Here is a 20081-nt window from a genome sequence, read left to right as displayed (position 1 = left end):
AAAGGGTATTGCTTTTGTATACGCTTGTAATTTACTTTTTTCAGCTGATGCCGTCCGGTGAAGCTTCGTACGGGAACTACTACTGCTTACCTAGTGCCACAACATCGAACGAACGCACCAAAAGCCCGGAACGAGCATTTTAACAGAGCAAAATAAACATGTCCTCATTTCACAAGGCGTCTACTTTCTGAAATTGCGCGTTGCACAGACTACAGATTCGATGGAGGCTTGTAAAGATCGCTCGCGTTCATATTTATTTTACTAAATAAAAGAAACGATTCCTCACCAAGCCAGCGCGCGGCTGAGCAGCAGAAGCAAAAACAAATGCCCCACCGATAAGCGCAGCCGGCGTACACGTAGCAGCTAGCGTTCAAAACGCGCGAGCCCAAAACCGAAATCGGAAGTGTGGTGCGTTTTAATTCCAGCCGCTTGATGCGCTGCAGTCTATTCGTCCGCTGGGTTCTATGGTAGTGTCCGCTTTTACGGTCAGTGGCATAGATGAAGAATCGGCTTGTCAGTGGTTCTTTTTTCTATGGAGTAACCGGCAAGCTGGTCATTGTGTTGTGCAGTGGAATTTGCCATGTGTCCATGTTTTATGAATTTTTAGTCATTATAAAAGACAGTATTCAACAGGCATCAGGCTAGAAAGCTTCGAACATGGTCAGCGTATTCCAAAGAGTAGGGTTACTTTATCGATAGTTGAAATAACCGCGTTGTTAAATTAGTTGTCGCTAAGAGTGCAGCTGCTTGAATTCTGCACTGTCATACCCCAGTCATAGGGGCACTTTCGAAAGCGATCGGACTTGATCGCTATCGAAAGTGCCCCGTATATGAGGCTAATAAAAGTGCCAATATCGCGACTTCTCGACAAAAAGGTTATGCCGGCAGACTGCCGATGGGCGCGCCGTGTCACAGGCGTGATCCACAGTGGAATGTGCTTCATCCTTTGTCTTCCTAGTGAAAACTGGCGCTTTTGTTTTTCAGATGTTTCAGCGCCTTTGGGGAAAGCAAAGCACGGCAGCCACGATGTCGGCTGCATCAAGTTTCATCGAGCAAACGTTAGAAAATAGTCCCGTTGTCATATTCTCGAAGAGTTATTGTCCATTTTGCAGAAAAGCAAAGCAAGTAAGTAAATTCTTTCGTTCACAAGTGTCTCCTTTTTGAAGGCGAATAATATACGTTCAAATGAAACCCGTCCCCTTCGTGTCGGCGCCTCTGTCACACTGTACCGACGCCGAGCTCTCCGCCGACCATCAGCAGATTGCCGGCGTCGGTACAGTGTGACAGAGACGCCGACACGAAGGTAAAAAATGCTGTCTCCAACAGTCGGCAGACCGAAATCGGTGTCGGGTCGGCCTATTGTGAGTGAGCCTTTAGAGCAACAGTTGAGTGTGTAAAGCTGGCAGCACCCTAGCTGTTCTACGGTTTTCTTCTCTCTTGAGGAAGTTGGGCGCATACATGAGGTACGAAAGAGAACTTGTGACAATAATCCACGTTCGTGCTCAATCTTTGACACTATAGTTGGAACTACAACCAAGGTCATGACCATGATTTCTCTGTGCTAGGGTTGTTGCACATCAGAGCACAAATATTACTGCTGCATACAATTTCAATTCAGACAAAACTTGCACCGATAATAGGAGCTTGTTTTTTAGTTATTACGCACCTGAAAGTATGCTGATAAGGTCATATAATATTGCACTTGGCAAAGTTGCATGAGGATCAAACCAGCTTACTGTCGTTCACTGTTTACTCACTGGCACTCCCCACTGCCGTTCACCCATACACATTTCTTCCACGTTTCACTCTCTCATGACATTTAATTCATTTTCTTCACCTGACGTGGTTTAGGGCTGTGATGGAGTTAGTACAAGGTCATAGGTTCCCAATTCTCAGCCAAGGCAGCCACATTCTGATAATGGCAGAATGCAAAAACATTTCTGTACTTTGTGTAGCTTTGGGCACACATTAGACAACCTTAAGTAGCAAAAATTAATTCAGAGCCTTCCACTTCTATGTCTCACACCAACTCATGAAGTCTCTCTTGATTTGTTATCCTGTACTGCCCAGGACTATCCAAGCTAGCATTCTGTCCTGTGTGATTCTTGCTGTAATCAGATGCATTTTTCATGCTAGTTAATGATGTGTGAAGTCTGTAATAAACACCAACTAGCCCTAGTGACCTTCTTAATTATCTAAGATGCTCCTCTATATTCAGTTTGCCAAACAGCTGTGTCAAGTAGTCCAAGGTCAGCTTCACCATATTTATTTTGCATCAGCACTCGGGCTTAGGACTCCCCACCCTGCTCTGGCTTTTTCAATGAACAGAAAGCATACAACAGAGTACTGCACATCACTTACAGCCATCCTAATGAGAACTCTAGCTGTCATGTTTAGGTTTTTTCCTCTCCATCTTTTCATTCGTGATTGACTGCATGCTTCATTTTCTGTTTTTATAACTGTTTGTTGTGTATGAGGTTTGAACCTTCGTTCTTGTTTACCTAAGGCGGTGTTGACCTGGCTCATTAACCTGATGGACAGAGCCCAGACAAAAAGATGCTGCAGTCGATAGAAATGGTTTGCTGTTTTACAATGTACAGTAAGTTTACTTCACCCAAGCAAGCATGATTTGAACTGGGGCATGTCCACTCATTGTGGCGATTGTATTTCTTGAAATAGAGTTGCTAGCTTTATGAAGCTGGAGCAGTCTGAGTGAGTAGATGACAAGGGTGAGCCACCATTTTGATAACAATACCATAAGACTCTGGAATCACTTAGAGCATCTTAATCACATGACATGATTTGTTTTCTGCTATCAAATCTGCTTTTCAGCTGTCCCAAGACTATACGAACCCAGTAAATAGGAAGATATCAATAGATACAGCATTGTTTTGGGTTACTCCCCATGAATTGGTCATTTTCTTGATTTTGCCTATGTTATAGATACACTGTGTTCATGGTGTTTGGTGAGAGTGTAGCAACTTATGTAAAGTACCGATAGCTGGTGGATTTCCTGTCACAAGCAACTGCACCATGTCATCATTGGTGGCAGCACTGTGCCATTAGGAGCCATATGAGCATTATTTTTTTTGTTATATTTACAGTTAGTTCCAGGTTTAGAGATTTACATTCAGATACAAAACAGATTTTATGTTCAGAGTAACTGCTATTTAGCAGTTTGTTCTCATAGACAAGCGCGGTTTTGTTGGCTGCCTTCAGCCAGCTCTTGCATTTGCTTTCACAGTGCAACCCGGAACTTCTTAACAATGAGACGTGAATGAAAATTTGGGATGTAGCTGTAGAATCGCATTACTGTGTCATGAAGAACAAGAAGGGAAACCGAGGGGCTCGGTTTTTAGCCAGGGCTACTGCACCGTGGCACTGGCTGACCTTTACCGGGTTAGATCTTGTACACATGCATAAATACCCAAGAATGTGGATGAGGCAACAGCTGCTGCTGTAGCTTAATTAATAATGCAACACACACATAATCCAGAGGTTGTGGCTTCAGCTCCCACCTGGCAGCACATCGTTTTTTTCATCCACTTTCATTTCTCTTTAGCTTATTATTTCTACACTTCAAATAAAAACTACAAATAACTTCTCCTGTGCGTTCCTTGGCTTCATAATTATAGTTGTGATTGCTGTAACATGCCAGCTGTAGGTGCACAGGTTTATGACAGGCCTGTCCATGTGTATTCATGTCCAGTTTTGTCATCATTAAAAATCCTTGAAAGTTTGCAATAATTTGAAGGGCCCCTAAACCACACTGAGCTAAAAAAAATTTTTATACTGTGGCAGCTGTGTACCAGTCCACAATGGACATACACCCGCAATATTTTTTTTTAATTGATGCCCTAACAGCAAAGTAACAGTTGTTTAATGAGTGACTATGCGGTCACTGTGGTTTCTTACTCAGCTTTGCTTCCCTCCCCACGGGTACCCACTTGTCCTTACTGCATACTCTCAGCAACTCTGTGCAGTGAGGGAAAGGTATGGGTTGCTTCAGCTAAGCAGCATAGAGTTAGTATACAAGCAGAATATAGAACCAGAAGGGCTCCGCCATTATCCACGTACGCGCAATGCCAACTGAATGGAATAATAGAAGGAAGAGTGGTGTGCAATGGGTGAGCTCCCCTCCCTTGTCTAAACACACAGTCAGCTCGTCGTGTTGGCACTCTCGTCTCCCATTGATTAACCATTTGACAGCTTTAACACTGGTGATGCCATGCACATGACCCTGCTGGCATCATGATATGTGAAGAAGGGACAGGAAAAATACAAAGCACAGGATTGTTATTTTACTTTGTGGTTTCCCTGCGGTGTGCAGCATGTGGAAAGTGATAGCCACAGCATTCTGTGCAGGGTACATGTGTTTATTTAAAGTGTGTTTTAAAATCTGAGAGATGTTTTAGGGGCCCTTCAGACAGTCAAAATTGCATGCGACCAACCACACACTGCTTACCATGCAGTGCACATTGTGAGCACTACCGCCCGTGTTCTGGTTATGTAGTGCTCCGCTTTGTATGTTGCTCCTAATTATGTATGTGCCGTGTCCCACTTATTACAGGTATTTGATGAACTACATGTATCTTACGTTGCTGTCGAGCTTGACGGTAGGGCAGATGCCAGTGAGATTCAGAATGTTTTGCGACAAATGACTGGTGCCAGCACGGTAAGATAGTATTGTATTGCTCAACATTGATGAAACTTACATAGCCACATGTGTTTTAGGTCCCAAGGGTGTTCGTGAACAAGCAATGCCTGGGTGGTTGTAGTGACTTGGAAGAAATGTATGGGAAGAACCAGTTGCAAACTCTACTCCGGTCAAATGGATTACTGTAGTGATATGGAAATTGAGGGTAACAGTGTTTGGATGTTTTTTCTGCTCAATATTTAAACAGCTCTGTGATAAAAATACTGAATAAAGCTGACATCAATATGGCAGTATGTAGATTTTATTTCACATTAAAATTAGTTTATTTCACATGTACTACCAGTCCCAATTGGGATTATTGTAGGAAGGGCACATGCATAACAAACATGTTACAAAAGATATGAGTCAGCATAGAAAGAATAAATTGTATGCAATATTATTTAGGCTTAATCTGAAGCAGAGAGGATATGGTAAGGACATTGTTAATAATGTACAAAATTGTAATGCAGGACATATGTTAATGCAAGAGTACACATGACAAAACGTGGTTACTGTTCATCTCTGGGAGTTATGAAATGGTTTTCAAAGAGCAATAGAAATTTTAATTGCTACCAGTTATACATGTGGGCAAGCTGTTTCATTCATTGCCTGTGGAAAATGAGTGATTTATACAGTCACTGTTAAGATGGTATTTCTGTCAAGTATGGCGAGGTTTGGTATATGATCAGGCGTTGTTTCTGCTTAGATATATGCATACCTAGAAGTGTCAGTGTTAAGCTATTTAGGAAGAGTGTGCCTTCCAAGTCTCCTGTATTAGCCACGCACTGTATAGGAGGGTGAGAAAAATATCTTCTGGAAATCAGACCTGTGCAGGAAGGCCACCATTGACCTGGCTATATTTAATAGAAGCCTAGTCAATGTAGCTGTACTGAATTGACAGCGTTATCATGGAGTCGCAATATGATTATTGTGCTACTATTTCAGCCGCACAATGAGAACATTTTCAGTACATCATGCAGCCATCACAAATCAGTCAGTTGCAATCCTTGCCAAGTGCAGTGCTGTCAATAGTTGGCTGAACACGTGATCTGAAATATTCGGCACTGCCCTGACGAACACAGAGAATGTGCCTAATACCACATTCCTCCATGGGGTCCCTCAGTAAAGAGCTGTGCTGGCGTCAAGACACCTTAGTGGGGCTCGGTGTTTTCTGTGCTAGCATGCAGACGCATTGAATCTGACAACAGCACAGTTTCACGATCATCATCCTTTCTTCCCTGCTACAGTATTAATGACACTAGTAGTTATTTATCATTATTATATTGTGATGCGAAACTCTTGCTGGAATGGTGATGGGATGTGTTCTTTCACAAGACGGGTAGTAATGTGTTTTACTAATTTGTATGGACTGCATGTTAGTGAAATTGGGTGAAAGTTGGAGACATCAGCTTCATCGACCAATTTTTTGTTTGGGATTGCCCTTGCCATCTTCCACTCACTGGGAGGCGAACATGTTAGTGATTTGTTGTTTATGAGTAAATATTTGGCTATCCATTCAGCATGTAATACCCTCGTGTGAGGGCCCTTAGGGGTAATGTAAATAAAAAATATAAAAAATATTGATTTAGAAATTTGTGCTGTATGTTGTCGGGGCTAGGTTCTTTTTGCAATTTAATTTTAATGTCAGATCAAAGATTCCAACGTGGTCTGTAAAGAGAGTGGCCAAATACATGGCCCAAGAACTTCAGCACTGCACTGACAATCACAGAGGCCATGCCTACCATATTTCTCCATGGGCTTTGACATGCTGTGTGACTTTGCCGTAATTTGTGAAAATTGACTGAAGGTAAATATTCAGTAAATTGGCACTATCTCTGCTTTTATTCAGGAAATATTGTACTGTCCTAGCTTTTAGGACAGGAAAACCTCTGGGGTGCATCTCTAAAAAAGTTTGGTAGAGTACAGGAAATATTTTTAAATTCATGCAAATGATAGCTAGGGTAAGATTCAGGCTAGCTTAAGGATTCGGTTTATATTTTGGAGATTTGGAGATCTTTTCTTTTTTTTAATCCATTGGTTCATTTTTGCTTTTTGTTCGTTTCGTTTGGAATGTATGTACTAGTTAAGAATGCAAAATGAAATAATGCCATCTTTAAGTTTCTGCCACAACAATTCAATATCTGCATTAGCATCACTAGCAAGCTGCTCAATTTAACTAAATTCGTATGACAGGTCATTGCATCTGTTATTGTCATCAGCATTCCTAAGATCAAGAAATGTATCTAATTTGAAAGGTATTATAGATTCAAAGACCGAAACGGAGCACTATCTTATTGTGTTTTCATCAGTTTCGGTTTTGATATTGGTTATGTGTTGCACCTTTATTGGCCATCATCTGTTACACCTTGCGGCATCAACCAAATGTATACAATCACTATCTTGTTTTCATTAAATTGTTCTTCTCCCTGCTCTCCGACTGCATCTACTTGCCTCCCCACAGGATGCATCGGTGACACCACAGTTCATGTGGTCTGACATACCATTGAATAATTGAACATCTCTATATGAAAGACAATGATTGCTTAAAAACATCAAGTATGTTAAGGGATGTGTGCTGAAACTGAAAAGGCATGATTACAAGTGCAGTATGACTGGACAAGGACAGTCATGACAAAAAAAATGACATGCACACAGTGGTACATCTAACTACGGAATTTTTATTTTGCACATACAAAATATATGTACATATCAGACGAACAGAAACAAAAACAAGAATATCAACATACAGAGGTACACATTGAACAAGAGTACACGTATCCATGGCATAATCAAAACGTGCAATTCAAGATGCTATACTGATAATTCAAGGCAAGTGTATATGCATACATATATATAATGAACAAAGTATAAAGGGAGAAGAAGCGTTATATGGTGCTACTTGTAAAGGATGCTCCATGAACAAACAAACGTTTCACAGTTCACTGCTCTATACCGAGTGCACGAGGTATTTGAGAACACTGTTCCTTACCGCCATAGACAGTAGCAGGCTCATTGGGTCTGTTTGATTCGCCTGTACCACTGTGAACCAGTTCACGGCAGTTCACAAGAGGTTCAGAAATTGTGTTGCTTGATTCTTGAGGCGCAGGCCTAGCGAGGCACTCGAAATGGATGCAAAGGTGCAAACATGATGCCGGCGTTATGTCAGACTAGTGTGCACCGAGTGTGCAAGTTTGAGAGATCTTGAACTGCAGGTATGATCGGCTTCTGGAGCGTAAATAGACACCACACTTGCGTAGACGCATCAGACGTGCGTAAGCAGGGTTTTAATGGTGCTCGCGCCCATGTGCCGCGTCATCTGCTGTGCCGCTGCTTCGCACCTGTACGCCTGCACCAAGTCGGCACCGACAGTGGAGTGGGTGCAGCAAAATTGTGAACCAGCCCTGCACCTTTCCTGCACCTTTTGGAACGAATGTCGCAGTTCAGCGGGCACCATTGCTGTACCACTGAAACAAATGGCAGGGTGCAGCACCTTGTGAACTGGTTCAGGTGGCACAGGCAAATCAAATGTACCACACATCTATCTAGGCGTGCAGCTTCTTATTCGTTCACTCCTAATCATTCATACTGCGCAGTTTGTTCAAAGAAAAGCGTACAGGTTGACACAGGAAATGAAATGCCATGCGGTCCTCGTCACCCTGGCCACACCACAGCGACTTGGAACTTGCCACCTTTCTGAACGTAGCGAAGTCTTTCGTTTACAAGGTGGGGACAGAACTGATGTGTTCTAGCAGTGACGTGGCATCAGTGGCGAAAAGGAAAAAGGACACTCAGCAGTCAGACATCGTCAGAACCCCTGATTTTCTCCGGCGGCTGCAAGTCATCATGAGTGACGACCCAGGGAGGTCAATGCGGGCAAAGGAGCTCCAAGTCGCAGAGTCGACTGTCAGGCTCGCTGTGCACGAGGACTTGAGGTACCATTCCTATGTCATGAGGAGGGGGCAATTCATGTCCGATAAAAGTCGGGAGAATTGTCTGCTCCGGTCCAAGTGCTTGCTAAGCAAGCTGAAGAGACCTGAGGAGCCTGGAATGGTCTGTTTTTTTTTTTTTTTTTCAGATGAAAAGAACTTTGACCAAGACCAAAAAGTTAACCGCTGTTACGGCAGGTGACTTTGTGCAAGCGCTAATGAGGTGCCTACAGTGATGCACACAAAATTTCCGTCGTCTGTGATGGTGTTAGCCGTCGTCGGCAGTGAGGGTGACGTCATGCCACCATACTTCTTTTGCAGAAGGACTCCACGTTAGTGCTGCTGTGTACGTTTGCCACCGTTGTAAAGCCCTGGATGAGACTGTTACGAAAGGAAGACCTTATATTTTTCTGCAAGGTTCGGCTCCCGCCCCCACTGCTTGCGTCACCCAGGTGTCGCTGACTGACAACGTCTATAACCACATCACTCCCAACTTGTGGTCTCCTAATTCTCCAGATTTAAATCCGCTCGACTGCTATGTCTGGGGCATCGTTGAGAGAGAGAGGTCAACAAACAGCCACATAATACAAAAGACTCGCTGAAGGCCGCCATTGCTGACTAAATCGCCAACACCTCTACGGACCTGATACGTGCATGCAGCCATTTACGAAGCTGAATTGAATCTGTTATTGCTGCGGGTGGCGGATTCGTTGAGTAATTGTGGAAATAAACCGGTAGAGAAGTATTTCCCAATGTTTGGTGAAAATATGTCTATTTTTGCTGGAGATATTGTCTGCCTGATGCCAACGTTTTGCTCTCAAATACCTTGTGCACCCAGTGTGTGTGTGTGTGTGTGTGCGTGTGGTTTCGTGTTATCGTGAAGACAAAAATGAGGATGGGTGCCAAGTATCAGCACATCATGACACTACAAATAAATAGTATCCCTCACTCCTTGTAAGAACGTTCAAACCAGAGTGCTTTTTTGTTGATAATGATTTACACTCTTAAACAAATGTACACCCTTTGGAGTGTATATTTGCCACATGAAAATAATTATCATCTATCTTGCTTTTGTTTCCTTTCTTGAAAACGCTGCGCTTGCTACTTTCCTATCGAGAATGCTCTATCGTGCTGATAACGCGCATGCCATTGGAGACTTGGAAGTACCGGGCTTACAGCATTAAAGAAAAGAAATGCGGACAAGACAGATGACGATTGTTGTTTGGAAAGATATGACACAAAGGGTATAATTTTGTTTAAGAGTGTAGAATAACGATAAAAACCTTTAAAAAAATTATTTTATTTGTGCAGTGCCTAATTGTAAGGACAAGATAATACTGCAAACGGTGTTTCAGTGCAAGTTTTTTATGTTGTCTCCAGAAGTATGTGTTAAGTATGAAATGCTCCTTGCTGCATAAGCAGCTAGAAGAATCTTAAGGAGGCTTTGTTTATAGCTTTAGTTCTTAATTACATGCATATGCACATATACTGGGTGTTTCAATGAAGCTTAAGTAATTATTCAAAGCAGTGCAGTAGAAGTTATCTTTTTAGACCTATAGTGGCCTCAATTGGAAATTCTGCAATAATCATTTGACTAATTCCTCAACTAAATCTTGAGTTGCAATTGAAAAATTATAGCCAGTCGAATGTGTCGAATGTGCATAATACCCTCTGGAGCTCCCTGGGCGTCGCTACATTAGCCTCTTGACAGCCGTAATTATCCGTGACCCCCCTCAAAAGCATTGCAGAAACTGCAGCACTTTCCTTTCTACTAACGTGCAAGTCCAAAGGGGACGTAGATACAGCTGTAGAGAGGAAGGAGAAGTAGAGGCAGTTCCCATACAACGGGGAGAGTCTGTGCACAAGCAAGGTCTACTTGGCAGGTATATTGAAAAAGTGCCAGTTTAACGATATCAGCAAATTTGCAGTTCAATGCATTACCATTCATCTGACAAATTTTCTCAGAAAGAGTTCTTCACATATTATGGGGCAAAACTACGTGGAATATCAATCTATTTTGTGTCCCATTTTTCTGCTAGGTGTTGTTTCAGAAGGGGGCCCTATGTAAATATTGTGGTGTGATTTGTGGGCACACCTTTTCCATCTGTGGATGCCTAGCTGTTATGAGGCCTCAACACTTGAAGAAGAGGTATGCACCAACATGAGGCCATCCCCACCCATCGGGTTTTTTGAGATGCCTCGTGGGATATTGCCCTAATATAAATGTGGCCAAAAATGCCCTCTTGAGCAGGTTCTTGGCCACAGTATTTTAATAGAAACGCCATAGAGTTATACAAAAAATAGACGAAAACAAGGGTGCAGGGCACCATTCACAAGTGCCTGGTACCAGGCTGAGGTGTCCCTTCAATTACGGCCATAACCAGGGCCTAAGGCCTGATTATGGCCTTAACTCTTTTGTTACTGAGCTTGTAGAAATTGATCAACTTATTGACAGTTTTTCTACGTGTTAAACATTTCCATTGAAATTCTACTAGAAACATCATTGTACCATCTGAAATTACAACTGAACTTTTACTATTTGTCAGATTTGACACTTTTTGGCAGATTGCAGAGTCTGAAAAAATAAAACTTCGATAAAAAGACACAAAAGTTGCCCTTTGGTCGAATTGGCTACATAATTCTTAAATGACAGGAGCAGTGAAGACTGAAGCTTCTCTTGGGTTGTCACTTTTTCGATTCTGGCATATAGACTGTTTTAACTATGTCTTAAACAATGGTAGAGCTCATGAGTCCATGTTATTAAAGTGAAGCTTTCTTTGCCTTTTCTTTCGACTTTCGCACTGCTGCTGCTGTCTGGCACACAGCATTGGGTGGTGGTTCAGAACTTGCATACATGACAGGAGCGAGTCGGAGAGGAAAGGCAACGTGACAAACTTGTTTGGACCTTACCTTGTCGAATGTGCATAATACCCTCTGGAGCTCCCTGGGCGTCGCTACATTAGCCTCTTGACAGCTGTAATTATCCGTGACCCCCTCAAAAGCATTGCAGAAACTGCAGCACTTTCCTTTCTACTAACGTGCAAGTCCAAAGGGGACGTAGATACAGCTGTAGAGAGGAAGGAGAAGTAGAGGCAGTTCCCATACAACGGGGAGAGGGGGAGGGAAGGAAACTCTACTGCCATACGACAGCAGTTGCAAGGAAATTGGATAAGCTTAAGTTCAAGGTAGGGTACAGTACGTTCCTGCTCTTTCTGAAAAATAAACACCATGCAAATATGTAAAGCAGAAAAATTATGTAAGGCGTGCAGAAGCAGAGCCGCATTAATTAAAGCGCACCACAGGGTCCAGGAGACACTATGGAAGCGGTCAACTGTCAAATCAACACTTCTGTGCCCGCTGTGGTAGCTTTGCGGCTATGGCATTGCTAGAGGTCGCGGATTGGACCCCAACCGTGGCAGCCGCATTTCGACGGGGGCAAAATAGAAGATGCATGTGCACTTTGATTTTGGGACATGTTAAAGAACATAACAGCGTCAAAATTAATCCGGAGCACGCCACTGCGGCGTGCCTCATAATCCGATTGTGGTTTTGGCACGTATAGCCCCGTAATCCAATTCAAGTTTAATACTCCTGCCATGATATTATGTGCCATGTGAGGCAATGACAATGCTCAACCCCCTCAGAGGTTATGAAATATGGTGCACAACAACGCCTCAAGTGAACACCTCTCCCTGTGTGTTCTGTGTACTATGCAGACAAAATGCAGTGGTGCACGCAAGGTAATGTTTAACATCAACTCGCCACTCTCATGTTCGACTAAACATCGAAGAAATTAAGCTTTTGCCATTAACATCACAGCTAATTATTGTCATTCAAAGCAACCAGCAGAGAAAGCTTCGCTTACATCGATTCGCACAGTGCGTGGAATCTGCATATTTTTTTTTTAATTGTATTCGACTAATATCAAATGCAACCTTATTTTACCCACCGTAGGTTGCTTTTATCCAGCATATGTACAAATTATCATACACAATCCTTCCCATCGTGTAGGGTTTTCACTCGCAAAAGAGTACACAGTTGATTTCAGAATGACCTTTGACCGAAGCTTGGCTAGCTATCTAATCTGTTCCATTTTGAACACCGCTTGTGCAAGTGCCCTCATTTATTTATGTAGAATATTGTGCAAAACTCCACATTACTATAATTTACTGTGTAGAAACTGAACAAATCACACAGAAGCTCCAGCGCCAGTTGAATGTGTTCCAGACCAGCTTGCTTACATTGAAAAGCTAATCGAATGCCATAATCAAGTATGAGAAGGCTTCTGCATGTTCCCCAACTTGACAACCATTGCTTCGTGAGCCGAAAGAATGCAGCAAAAGACAAACCAGATGCCTGCTGCAATGATTAAAAAATGCTCCCTGTACAATAAGAACTTAACCCTTCTTCAAATTTGCAGAGCTACTGCTTTCCCGCATAGCATGGACATACTATGGCTAGTATTTACACCAAAAAATTTTCATAATATTTTTTTGCATGATCTGACTTACAATAGTTGGGAACTAGGAGCCAGGTGCATATTTTGTATATTTCAGGTTTTTTGCACTCTCAAGACTTGTACTAAAATAGCAAATCATTAATTGTTGCTTTCATTCGTGTTCCTTGAGGTTCCTTGAGCGCCTTGTCTGTCGTCCTCACTTCATCCCATCCAAGCGCTGTTAATTGTTTGTTCCCATCCTAATGATGTACCAACCAGCCCAGATCAACATACTGCTTCTTTGAAGTTTCACATAAGAACTCCCAAAAGTTGTCTGAGCAATTATTACTACTATACATCCATTCAAAACACCAGTGATCAGTCCATAAATTTATGTATTGCAGTATATGTTGGAACTACTAAGGCTTGAAATAAAATGTTAAAATAAAAATACCAAAAACCACATTTCCAGCGGTAACAAAAGAGTTTAAGGATCCCTAAACCACTCCAAGCTCAAAAAATTTTTACGTCACGGCGCCTGTGTACTAGTCTACAATGAACATACAGCTGCAAAAACTTTTCTGAGATGCCTTAATAGTAAAATTACAGGTGTTTGATGAATGAGTACGCAGCCACCACTGCTTCTCACTCGCATTCACTACTCTCCGAACTAGTGCTCTCTCCTCACCACATACTCTCGCCAACTCCATGCAGTGCAGAGAAAGCTATGGGTCACATCAACACACCAGAAGAAAGGCTCCTCAATTGTCTGCCCCTAATCGCTTTCCACACGACACTGACTGAATGGAAGCTTCATAAAAGGTTCAATGGCACACAATGAGCGATCCCTCTTCATTCTCAGAACATGCAACCAGTTCTCATCATGTTGCCCCTATTGTCCCTCATCAACTGACCAAGTGGCAGCTTTTACCCTGGTGACATGATGTGCAGCACCCTGGTGGCATCAGAACGTGCGAAGAAGGGACAAGAAAAGCCCGGAGTGGAGCATGAAAGTGTTTTTTTTTTATTTGTGGCTTCCCTGAGGGGCATAGTGCTGCCATATTCGCAATAAATCATCATCACATTATACTGCATGTGATGTGCATGTTTATTTAAAATATGTAAAAAATTGTCTGAGGAGGTTTAGGGGCCCTTTTGTTTTCTTTAGGTGGGGGTGGCACTGTAGCACTACCCCTGCTGCTACTGCGCACCCTTATTTACACATATTCACTTATCTTGACACAAGAGCAAACTAGAGTCCTTTGAAGTAAACTTCCCTTTTTTTGTTGCACTGATGGACACTGTATAGGGAGTTGCACCACTGACCCATGGTACACTATGGTTTCCCTTATATGTTTCCTGTAAGTGATGCAGCAAAAGTGATGATGCTGCTTGTTAAACGGGCACCTCACCAGGTTTTGGCATTGCAAACAGACAAGAGCAGTGTGTATATCATGTGATGATGATCATGCTTGCAAAGTATGACGATGCTGTCCACTATGGAAATGGCTGAAAACACAAACAAAAGTAGGGTGTGCAAATAGTGATTTTTGAGACCAAACTGAATACGAGTCAAGTGGTGTCAGAATCGAATCGAATATCAAATAGTGTTTGAATAGTTTTCAAATAATGAACAGCCGTTATCACAATTAACATAAAACAATGTTCACATCCTAGTATTCTTAAAGTTAGCAAGTTTCTCTCATTACATAGTACATTATGAAGCATTGTTTAATAAAAGCACAAATCGAGCATTAGGAGCAAACAAGTAGTTTCTCTGCATGCACAGGACTGTTCAGAGAGTGTGAATGATTGCTGTATAGCGTGCAAAGCATGGCTACCTAAGCGACGTAGCCTGCTCTACTACGGAAGTTCTCGTGTTTTATGTCTAACTATGCCCCCGGGGGTGAAAATGTATCGTACTTTTGCTCAAGTTTTATGTTTAATTGGGCACAGTTGAGGTTTTGAAATATTCTAGAATTATGTAAAAATTACTCGCATTCACATATAGGGACTATTCAATTCGAAGACTGAATTGAATAGGACACTATTCGATTTGTTATTAGAAAGTTTCAAATATTTGCACACCCCTGAACAAAAGCATGCATGCCTTTCTCATAGTAGCCTCTTTCCCTGCCAGCAGCATCACAGGCAGTCACCTCTGTGTCACAGCTGAAAGGTTTCCATGGAATGCAGACTGCACAAAACTACCACCAAAAATTTGTCACATAGCAAGCAAGAAAGAATGAAGTGAGAAAAAGAAGGAGGCTGAAATTGTGACATAAAACTGACATGTTGGCCTGGATGTGGGAAAAGGCAGGGCCTCGACAAATGTCACTTGCACGTGCTGGTCTAGGCAATGGGGGAGAGCCTCTGCTGTGGGAAGGGTAGTTCATCTCCTCACACCATCACCACACAACATTTGCTTCTGCCTCTGCTAATACTGAAATCCATTTGAAACATTCTTGCTGTAGAATGCCCCCTCCTCCTGGGCAATTAGAAACTGACAAACCACTGAAAAATAATTGTACATCCAGCTAGTGCAAAAAAAAGGGGGGGAGGGGGGTGACTTATATTGCAAGAGGACAGTTAGACAGCAATGCCAACAAAGATGTGACCAAATCACGACAAAGCAGCACCTAGTCTCGAATCTGGGTTCGCCATATTGTGTGTTGTAACATTCTTGTACATAAGTAATCAATGTTAATATATTGCACCTTTTTCCTTCCATGCTTTCAAATGCGATGCTATATTCCATTTAAAAGGCATGGCACATGTGTGGTACAAGACGCATTAAAGTGGAGCTGGGACATGGGACATGTGCAGGCAAAATCTTCAAGACTGTTTCACTAAGCCGGATGGTTGTGAATGTTCTGTGAAGAAAGTATTTGCCACTCAGGTACAGACATCTGTAGGGTCCTATATAGGATATATCCAGATGTCTTGATCCTTAGCTGCAAGGTTGATGACACGATGGCAGAATCAGACAAGGCCACTCACATGCTAAGAATTGCTGATTATACTTTTAATTTGCTCATATTTCAAAATGGTGTTGCAGCCACCAACATTTTTGTGGAGTGCCAATGATTTAAGAAAATGAAGTTGCTGGATTTCAAAAAATGTTCTTCTGGCTGCCCAATGCTGCAACTACTTTGTCTTGTGGTAACCTCCCGCTGCCTCACCAACCATCTGCAACAGAAAATATTGTGCGCATTGTCCAATGGGAGATGACTGAAGTGGCTTCCCCTTCTGCATCTCATTGCCACAACTGTGAAGAATCCCGGCCAACCGTTTTGCTTGCTTGGAGTTCGGAAATACTGGTATCAAGCCTGTCTCTATGCTTTGTCATTAAGATGGTGGCCCTATTTTTTTGTAGTCGTTCATCATTATTTTACTTATTGCCGATATCGCAACCTGGTCGAGTGGCGCACACAGGTCAACAGGTTGATCCGCTTGAACTACAGAGGAAATGGCCATGCTTCCCACCATTGCCACAACCAAATGTATTTGTCAACCCAGCCTCTCTTCAATACAGAACTGCAAGGGTTAGAGACTTCCACTATTTTGGTACAGCCCTCAGCTGCGTAACCCTCATGCTATCTTGCCTGCCTGGAGTACAACCACTCACCGTCGCCACGGGTTCATCACTTGCACTCACCATTGTTTTGTTGGTACCTGTTGCCCAATTCCTCCTAACAAATCTCCATGGAAAACTAAAGGATGCAGTGCCCAGACGTGCTGCTGTATTGCCTGCCCAACCACAAAAATCCTCCCCTGGCTGTGCCCAGAACACTAAACCTTTTGAATTTTTAGGTAAATGGTATGAATGCATCCGTGCTAATTGCCATCGGTGTGCATATATCAGTAATAAGTGCCCACCTGCGTCGTGTCCACAAAGTACTCGGGCCTGATACTTCACATGCACGAGTCGCCGACAGCAGTACATGTCCCATCATTGGAATGTGTACTGTGCACGTGAACATCACTGGACACCATATACAGCTCTGTTTGGCATCCTCTGTCAGTGCCCTTGGCCATGATGTTCCGACATTTGGCTCTAATTGACTGTGCCACCAGTTTCCTTCAATTGGAAATTAATTTTATCTCCAGTTCCACCACCAGATGAGCTTGTTAAGCCAAAATCCTCAACTTATGACATACTGTTGTACGTTCCCCAGTACCTGATGGTGACTACAGGTCATCACCTACAGTATATGTAGTCCTGATGTGCAACATCGCTCTTCCTCATGCAGTTCTGTAGGTTGCTGACAACTGCGCTTGTTTCTCTCTTCTGAACTTCAGAACCACGCCACAAGTCTTGCCTCAAGGCATATGTCATACTGGCAAGTGTGTGTGCCTTAGAAGGACACACTAGATTCGCTATGGATTCAGTTACCCTTTGCTGCTTGCTTGCGACAAATAACATCATCCAAGCCTGTCAAAAACTTCTATGAGATGATAGCAGCTGACCTTCCGCTTTCTCACTTTCACCAAGCCACTAGGAATGCCGTTCAATGGTTCTTGATGTGTACCGAAGAGCTGCCCTTCAGCTGAATGCCACCAAGTGCAAGTTTGGCAGCTGCAAAATTTCCTTGGCCACCTTCTTGATGCTGCAGGTATCAGACCCAACACTGACGAAGTGTGGGCTGCTGTGAATTTCGATAAATCCTCGATGTTTGCAGTGTCATTGGCCTTGGCTCATATTTTTGCCAGTTTGCCCTTACTGACCTTTTTAAGAAGGAAATGCCTTTTTTCTAGGTTTCACCGCAAACTTCAGCTTTCACCAAGCTGATCACCCTGCTTATGTCCCCACTCAGTCTGGCTCATTTTGATGACTCTTCCCCAACAGAGGTCCGTACCAACACCAACAGCCATAGCATAGGTGGTGCTGTTCTGGCTTAGCATCAGCAGAGACAAAACTGCATGATAGCGTACACCAGCCATCTTTATCATTCTGAGTGGAACTACTCTATTATCGAGAAGGAGTGTCTTGCTCTTGTTTGGGCTGTCACAATATTTCGACCCTACGTCTATTGCCAATAGTTATAAGTTGTCACTGATCACCATGCATTATGCTGACTTTCATTTCTGAAATATCTCATAGGTAGCCTTGAACGCTGGGCTTTGAGACTTCAGTACTCCCATTTTGTCGTTACAAGTCTGCTGCTGTTAATCTTGTCATCCCGTGGATCCACCTGATTGATTCCAGCAACACTGCAGCCTGTATTGTGCACATTTCGCATCTAAGTTGCATTGGAAATGGGACTTGGACCACCTGATCATCTGGCCGAGTTCTTCACCTCATGATGCTGCCCTTCACATGCTTTTACTCCAGGTTAGCATTCTGGACTGCCGCAGTGTGTTCCCTGACAGCCCTAAGCTCCTCCTTGCGATTCCGGAACACCTGTGGCCAACTGCCATTGCCCAACTTCATAATGTTACCTACCTCAGTGTTTATTGTACATACGACCACACACATGCCACCTCTACTAGCCCAGCATGTACCAGTTTGTGCACCAGTGCATCGCTTCATATGAGCTTCGTCAATACTGGAAGAAGTCCTCTCTTCTCCTTCGTGGTCCCTTCCAACCTTTTAACATCCCATATGCACCCTTCTTTCGTGTCGTTGTCGGCTTATTTGACCCGTTCCCCATGTCTCACTCCAAGAAGTGGGTCGTTGTTGCCACAGATTCTGGCACAGGCTATGCGATAATGTGCACCCTCCTGACCAGCTGTGCTACTGATGTTGCAGACTTTTTGTTTCAAGACATCATCCTTTATCATGGCGCTCCTAAACTCTTTGTGGACAAGGGACCGCAGTTCCTCTCTAAAGAAATTGCCGACATTGATCACTGACCTGATTCAGCATTTAAGATGAGAAATGTTTCGCTACCAAACCTGTAGTTCGGAGTCTCTCTGCCAAGACTTCATATTTTCTGCAAAGCAGAAAAGTGGTTGTCTTGGTGGCAGCAGTCCACCTCTGACAAGACCGGTGTTGTGGACTGGCTATATCGCAATCGCAAGGTGGCAACACATTTCTAGAAGAGTATAAGAAAGCTTCCAGAAAGATAGTCAAGGCATTTATTTAAAAATTGTGCACTAGAAAATGTCTTCCTTTCCACTGTGTTTTGAAACATTTGCAGCTGGCAGTATTAGTTAGACATATACTGGAATGCTATAAGATGTAGGTGGAAATGGTAGCATAAGTGACATCTTGAGATACTAGTGTGTTCAACATATCTGCAGGCTTTGGTTCAACACCAAAGCATCCAGAAAACTTATTGAAATGTGTGGCTATGTTCCATTTGACCTATGTGCTGGCACAATAAGTACACAGTGGCATAATCATTGCAAATTTGTTAATATGGCCGTCTATTTTTTTGATGAATGGAATTGTGCAACAGAATAATGTTTCTTGCACATTATGGTTAAACTCAACATCACAAGATGTCACCACTAGTGGTGCTGTTTGCACTGGTATCTTTCAGTATTTCTGTTACAGCTACACATTTACATCTATGCTATAATAACCACTACTTCATTCTTCCCTTCCTCAAGCCATGGTCACATTAGTATATGACTGCAACTGCAGACTGATATCATTTATAATAATTGCTGGTTATAATAATTGTAATGACGGTAGTTGTCTGCTACATTGTATTTTTGAGGTATGTAATATAGCCATCATGTAAACATATGTGGCAATGATCAGACACCGTTCTTATGAGTAGACTGCACTACATGTGTATGTGACCCCAGCACAAACAATATTCTGCATAATTACTATTCAATATTATCAAGCAACGAGCACCTTATAAAAGCGTTCCTGTAGATGCGAAGTGTCACCTATCATCGCAATAGAAACCTCAAAGATATGTTTGTGCATGCAAAAGTAAGCCTGCAGTGTACTGTCAACATAACAGCCTGTTTTCGTCCCAGGTGTAAGATCTGCAAGTGATTGTGACCACGAAATTAAATCGTTTTACTGCGCACTAGTTATGTCATTTATCAGTTGCAATGT

The 20081-nt window shown here is 42.7% G+C and overlaps 1 protein-coding gene across 1 annotated transcript; it reads left to right on the top strand.

Moving 5' to 3' along the window:
• Positions 1–707: 707 nt before the first annotated feature.
• On the top strand, positions 708–7128 carry LOC126548482 (uncharacterized). The gene is made up of 4 exons (XM_055063760.2): positions 708–875; positions 985–1125; positions 4571–4675; positions 4735–7128. The coding sequence occupies exons 1-4, from the start codon at positions 831–833 to the stop codon at positions 4843–4845; spliced, it is 402 nt and encodes a 133-aa protein (XP_054919735.1). The 5' UTR covers positions 708–830; the 3' UTR covers positions 4846–7128.
• The last annotated feature ends 12953 nt before the right edge of the window (positions 7129–20081 follow it).

Source organism: Dermacentor andersoni, chromosome 1, assembly GCF_023375885.2.
Source record: "Dermacentor andersoni chromosome 1, qqDerAnde1_hic_scaffold, whole genome shotgun sequence".
NCBI lineage: Eukaryota > Metazoa > Arthropoda > Arachnida > Ixodida > Ixodidae > Dermacentor > Dermacentor andersoni.
This window is presented reverse-complemented; position numbering and strand designations above follow the sequence as displayed.

Coding starts and splice junctions, on each gene's coding strand:
- LOC126548482 (XM_055063760.2), top strand. CDS start 831: ATGAGGCTAATAAAAGTGCCAATATCGCGACTTCTCGACAAAAAG. Junction 876..984: donor CGCGACTTCTCGACAAAAAG/GTTATGCCGGCA, acceptor TTTGTTTTTCAG/ATGTTTCAGCGCCTTTGGGG. Junction 1,126..4,570: donor TTTGCAGAAAAGCAAAGCAA/GTAAGTAAATTC, acceptor CACTTATTACAG/GTATTTGATGAACTACATGT.